Source organism: Halyomorpha halys, unplaced genomic scaffold, assembly GCF_000696795.3.
Source record: "Halyomorpha halys isolate HHAL.00 unplaced genomic scaffold, Hhal_1.1 Scaffold47.1, whole genome shotgun sequence".
In the NCBI taxonomy this organism is placed as follows: Eukaryota; Metazoa; Arthropoda; class Insecta; order Hemiptera; family Pentatomidae; genus Halyomorpha; species Halyomorpha halys.
The window spans coordinates 2,166,336-2,173,327 of NW_027114806.1; the positions used below are offsets into that span (position 1 = coordinate 2,166,336).

At 31.1% G+C, this 6,992-nt stretch overlaps 1 protein-coding gene across 1 annotated transcript in view; it reads right to left on the reverse strand.

Annotated features, from left to right (window-relative positions):
* Window positions 1–377: 377 nt before the first annotated feature.
* The window catches only part of LOC106689747 (gastrula zinc finger protein XlCGF57.1), a gene marked incomplete in the record, with an annotated part of 11,527 nt that continues 4,912 nt past the window's right edge, over window positions 378–6,992 (reverse strand). Inside the window, 4 exon segments of the mRNA XM_067051924.1 lie at window positions 378–1,758; window positions 2,282–2,335; window positions 4,879–4,923; window positions 6,137–6,247. Of these exon segments, the coding sequence (XP_066908025.1) occupies window positions 929–1,758; window positions 2,282–2,335; window positions 4,879–4,923; window positions 6,137–6,247 (1,040 nt within the window).

Sequence of the window (6,992 nt, forward strand, 5' to 3'; positions counted from 1 at the left end):
AAAAATTAATGATTAGTATCTTAAAGCGAGCAGGAAATATCCTCAAGGAGGATAAGGGGTTAAAAGCATTCACATTTAGATGGCTGACAATTCTTAAAAAGTTCTGAAACCGTACAAATTAATAGTACAAAATTGTAAGGAACGCATGTGTATTTGAATGGAGTAAAACTTTTTTTCTTCTAATACTTATTAGTTTGTTTTTTATTTCATCTATTATACTAAAATGTTCTCATTTATTGTAGTTAAAAACATTTTAGATATAAATAATAAAATAAAATTTCAAATTTTTATATACACAATAAAAGTTAAAGAATTTTACTGTCTATATTACATTAAAAAATAAATCACAATATAAAGTCTTACAAATATAAACATATACAAATATTTATTTATAGTTTTATAATACATTATTAATATTACTTTGGATCACTATCCACCACTATTGAAATAACATAATGACACACTAAACATTATGAAGACATTGCTTCATCTCACCAATATGATAGGTAATTAAATGTGTTTGGGTATCAACAGAGTGTACTCATTTATAATTGCAGTCAGGACATTATGAGGCTTCTAATCAGTATGGCTGATACTTATATGTATTTTTAATTGTTGAAATAATACATGTATTATTTTTATATTTTAATTTTTTACAAGTCGGCCAATTCACCGCGTTTAGTAGCTATAATGTGAATTTACAGGTTATTTTTTCACACTGATTTTTATTCCCAGTAACAATTCATGATTTATTTATGATTCACATTAATAAGATCTCTCAGATATATGGCTTTCCAAATTTCCACATTAACATGATTAAAAAAAAACAATGAGGAAATGATGCAGCTGGGTCCTCACCAGTATGATGGATCATTATTTGTCTTTTCAAATCATGAGGTCTAACAGATTTATGGTCAAAATGAGGACACTAATAAGGTTTCTTGTTTTTATGAAGGGCCATTATATGATTTTTCATATTTCCAGATTGAACTGATTTATAATCACAATAAGGACATTCATGAGGCTTCTCACCAGTATGATGGGCCATTATGTGCCTTTTCATAGTTGAAATGTGTCCTGATTTATAATCACAATGTGGACATTGATGAGACTTTTCACCTTTATGACGGACTATTATATGACGTTTCATAGCTCCAGATTGTACTGATTTATAATCACAATAAGGACAGTGATGGGGTTTCTCCCCTGTATGATGGGCCATTATATGATTTTTCAGTTGATCAGACCGAACAGCTTTATAGTCACAATGAGGACAGTTATGTGGCTTCTCACTTTCATGGCGGGCTATTATATGAGCTTTCATAGTCCCATATTGTACTGATTTATAATCGCAATGAGGACAGTGATGAGGCCTCTCACCAGTATGGTGGGTCATTATATGTATTTTCATATGATCAGAATTAACAGCTTTATAGTCACAATAAGAACAGTGATAAGGCTTCTCCCCAGTGTGATGAGTCATTATATGTCTTTTCAAGTTTCCAGATTGTATTGATTTATATTCACAGTGAGGGCAGTGATGAGGCTTCTCACCAGTGTGATGGGCCATTATATGACCTCTCATGTTATCTGACCGAGGAGATTCATAGTCGCAATGAGGACAGTGTAGAGGTTGAGGCTTCTTACTTGAATAGTGGACCTTCATATGTTTTCTCAAATCTTGAAGTGTAACAGTTCTATACTCACAGCGAGTACAAGGATAAGGCTTCTCATCTGTATGGCAACTATCCTTGGCCCCTATAAGCAATAAATTAGCTAACAAAGAATAAAATATAACTATTCATATGAGGATAACTCAATGTATTCATTATAATATATATTTTATAATTATAAAAAAATATTTATAATTCTTTAACATAAAACTTAATTTTAATTTTATAATATACATGAGTGCCCAAATAAATACACATATCTATACTACCTGCTAAGTCAAAGCTTACCATTTCTGCTGTGAAAACTGTTTAAATGATACTGGCACATTGAAATAAATTGTATATCCTGTGCATTACTTATGAACATTTTTCTCAACCCCTGTTGGGCTTAAGATAACCCTCTTCAAGAAAAACTTCTATTTTGAATAAGCTTTTAATTTTATACCTATGAAGTTAAAGTTTTTTTGTGATTGGTTTATATTAGGGTCTTGATTTGTGAAAAAGTGTGCTATAAAACTAGTTTTTTTTTTTTTATCTTATCCTTGTTTTTGATAAAATTTAAAATATCGCTTATCCACTCAAAATTTAATAAGGTAAATTTAACTCACCTTCGTCTGGTGAAACACACCTGAGTTCTTCTTGTTTAACTTGAATTGGTCCATCTGTAGACATGAGAATAATGTCAAAGCATTAATGGGATCATACTGAATAATTAAGGACCTAAAGTTTGAAATCAGCTGAGTTGTTCACTCAAAAAAAGCCTTACATATTCAAAAACAGACTGAGGGCACACTTAGTACAATGTTATTTTTAATATTTTGAGATCAAATTGTTTCAAACCATTCTTGGTATATCAATGAGTAATTTGAGCCATAAAACTTAGCTCAAAAAATTGTTATATACCAATCTGTCTGGCAGAGCTGTTCGATCAATCTTCACATACATTCAAACAGATGGATTATAATAAATACCAAACACTTTACTAACCCTATTTATGGATAATTAGGTAAAATTATCAAGTAAATCTGTAAAATTAATTTTCACAATATTTATTGGTGACGATATTGTACGAAGTTACTTAAGAAAGTTAATAACAGTTCATTCAATAAGTAATTACCAAGCAACGAAACTCCATAAAAATAATAATTATAATCATAATTATAATTTGTGTAATTATCGAATAAGGAAAAAGACTGTATGTGTGGCGGTGAAATGCTAACTCGCTTGAGCTAATCTAAACCCAGTTTAGATTAATACTGAACATTACTGGGTTAATGCAAAAGAGTAGGGTCTGCCTAATATCATTTTTATTAAGGAGTATTCATATTAAGATGTGTTTTGAATTAGCTATGGGAAAGAACAAAACAATATGTGATACGTATTGCCATGGGATACATTGTACATGGAAAGCTAACCTTAGAATTAGGTTTAACCCGTGCCTTATTCGTGCAATATCTCTAAAATGGTCTTTAAAACACAGGGCCGAACATACATTCCATAAGAACGTACCTAGGTGATGTCCAATTCAAAATCATAACTGCTACTATCTCGATCTGCCAACTTATTACCGCTCAGATTTCGAAACCTCTAACTTTTTTTAATAAATTTTATTAAAGAGAATTTAAGAATCCAAATTGAGATTTGTCACTTCTCATTAAAATTCTCTTTCCTTTAATACCTCATTCATCAAAATCCATCACTCCAGAGAGCCAGAAAGGGAAATGATACTATTGTATTATTTATATGAACAAATAGCTGATGTAGCAATACCATTGCCACCAACCAATCAGTACTGTAAGGTTTGAGTATAAATATATAGATTAAATGAACACATTTGAAGGTTATACATGAAAACCATAAAGTAGATAATAATATATTATTATAATCCACTTTATGTATTTTTTATATATTTGGAACCTACATAGGAAATAAGGAATCAACCTACATTTTTTATCTCTGATTTATAGGCTAAATCGATAATTTTTTTCTTATATATTGTAATATCCTCTTTTTTGATAAACAGTTATTTTTTATACATAAATAGTTTTACTTTATGTATCATGTGTATTATGAAATGAAATTTTTGATATAGCTTATAATATACAAATTCACATAAATGGTGTATGGATCCTAACTTTATGTGTGGGTTCAATTGTAATAACTGCTTTATTCAATTTTGAGTCCATTGCAATGTTTTTTTTTAATTTACATTGTTTTTTATTATTACATTTGGCATATACACAAACAAATCCCTTGATTTTTCCTACATTGGACCAATCAACATATGTTGCTATCACAAAATCATGTATTCTTCAGTCTGTCTTAGAACCTGGAATGTTGGTTTGTAAATATCAATTATCATATTGCTACCACTAAATGAAGTTATTTGAAATTATACAGCACATCAAGAATGAAAGAGGCACAAATTAAAATTTATATCATCAGAAATTTAAATAGTATTATGTCACAATATCCCAAGGTGCCAGCCCTCAAATATCAGAACGAACCAACTACTAATTAATTAACTTACTAATTAATAATTTGATATTAAGAAAAAACAGCAGACTATTACACAATAGTATATTATATGAGTTAATTGTGAAGAGTGTAGTATGTCTGCTCATCCAGAGTGCCTATCGAAGTTTGAAGAAACTTCCTAACTTTTCTATAGTTACTCCAAATTTTTCCTGATGGATTCAGCTTTCTCCTCTAATCTGGTGTAACCTTCTGTCCAGCACCTTTCATGGAATTCCTTCTTTAGGCATTTTAGCACAGTGTCCAGCCCAATGCATTCTTCCAAGCTTAGTTTGTCCCAACATATCCCCATGCAGATCATAGCTGCACTCAGTCAAAACTCATCGATCTTAAATGGCTCAAATTTGCAGCAACCTTTCACCCAAAGACAAGGATCTCCTTTTCAGGTCAAGGTCAAGGTCTTCAATCCATAAATAAGAACAGGCCTGATAAGGGGTTAGTAAAGAAGATATTTCAAGTGATAGGAGATGGGCAAACTTATCAAATGTTTACTAGGACCAAAATAACACCTGTAGTGTTACATAATTCGCAGGCTGGTTTCGAAGGGTTTCATATTTCCACAACACATGACATATCCTACTTAGATGAAATAATAAACATAAATTTTAAATTGACACATTTGATAAGACTGTAAGGCTACTGAAAGATCTATAAGGTAAATAGTTCTCACCTTCGTCAGGGGAGACTGATTCCGCTTCCATAGGAATATGGCCATCTATCAACATGAAAATTGTGTTTAAAATAAAAGAATAAATAGTAGTATCACTAAACCTCTTGAAGAATAAATAAGGTGAAACTTTAATAGCATTTTTTTCATGATGAAACCTTAATTCTAAAATCTTCTAACTGTATTTTTTATCTAAGTGAATTTGACCCATTTATTATCTGTTGGTAGTTTTAAGAACAAATTGGTTTGAATATTGAATTTTCATAGCACTTTTCTAATTCTTAAAACTAAAGTCCTTTTCTACAGAGTGTTGAACGAATAAGCAGTGATAAAACAAAATAGATCACCTCATTACTGTATTAATTTTAATAGAAAATATTAATTTAGCATTAATCTGTCCTAACATTTTGATCATAAACAATTTTCAATACAAAAACATATTGATGTGGCTAGCTTCTCACTAGCATAACGGATTTTTGAGTCATGAGGTCTTACAGATTTAAGGTCACAATGAGAACACTAATAAGGTTTCTTGCCTTTATGAAAAGCCATTATATGATTTTTCATGTTTCCAGATTGGACTCATTTATAATTGCAATATGGAGATTAATGAGGCTTCTCACTTGTATGATGAGCCATCATGTGTCTTTTCGTAGTTGAGATATCTCCTGATTTAAAATCACAATGTGGACATTGATGGGACTTTTCACCTTTATGATGGACTGATATATGATGTTTTATAAATCCAGGTTGTACTGATTTATAGTTACAATAAGGACAGAACAATTAATAGCTTTATATTTGTAATAAAGGAGTTGGATGGCACAGTGGTAAAGGCACTGTGTACTTCAAGGACACAGGGCTCGAATCCAGCTGTTGGAAATAATTATTTATTGTGTTACTGTAGCCATGAGTGAACCCTGTGGGTTCTGAAGTCCTCCTGGGGTCCACCCAGCAACATAAAATGGGTCCATAAAAAATCTTTTAGTTGAGCGTGATCTTGAAAAAAATCACCTCCTTGTATAACCATTGTTCTAAAACAGTACTTTCTTACAAAATATTGAACCCCAGACCCTTCATGGGGATTGTAGTGGTTCACATTATTACTACTGTAGTTGCAATAAGGAAAGTGATATTGATTTATTATCATAATGTTGGCAGTGATGAGGCTTCTCACCTGTGTGATAGGTCATTATATGACTTTTCATATTATCTGACCGAGGAAATTCATAGTCACGATGACAGAAATAAGGCTTCTTACCTGAATAGTGGACCTTCATATGTTTTCTCAATTGTTGAAGTGTAACAGTTCTATACTCACAGCGAGTACAAGGATAAGGCTTCTCATCTGTATGGCAACTATCCTTGGCCCCTATAAGCAATAAATTACCATACAAAAATATAATAGAATTATATGAGGTTAGTTAAATATTTACACAATTTTATACATATTTCTTAAATTATGACAATTGGTAACTTCTTCAACTTCTTTTTAAATCACACTTTACTTGTGAACATTTTTCTCAACCCTCGTTGGGCTAAAGATAACCTTCTACTAGAAAAACTGCATTTAATAAGCTTTAATGTTGTAATCAAACAAAAGTATAAACATATAAATAACAAAGGTTAATGGTATAAAATAAAAAAATTACACAAAGAGGTAAAAAATAAAATATAATATAATACAACAAACTAAGCAAATGAGGATCCAAGAAGGCAAAAAGTGAGGTATGGGTAGAAGTGTAAAATGGTGAAATAAAAATAGAGCTAAAGTGATTTGAGGATAAAAAAAATAATAACAGGAAAGGAGTGAAAGTAATCGAGTAGAATTTGCGAAACTGTGGATCCCTATACAGTATCCAGATTTGCAAAGGCAATTGGCCTGTTTTGAGCAGAGGAGGGACGGCGTACAATAGGCTCTCTGAGGCCGCGGTGCTTCTTGGCCGGTTTAAAAAAAAAAAAAAAATCGAGTAGAATTAGTTTGTTATAATTTTTTTTTGTTAATATACTCAAAATATATGAGAAACTTAAATAAACATACTTATCGTCTATTTCATGACTCGCAGGTTTAGAATAATGATGGATATAAGAGATGTATTGGTCAGAAATGAATGTCC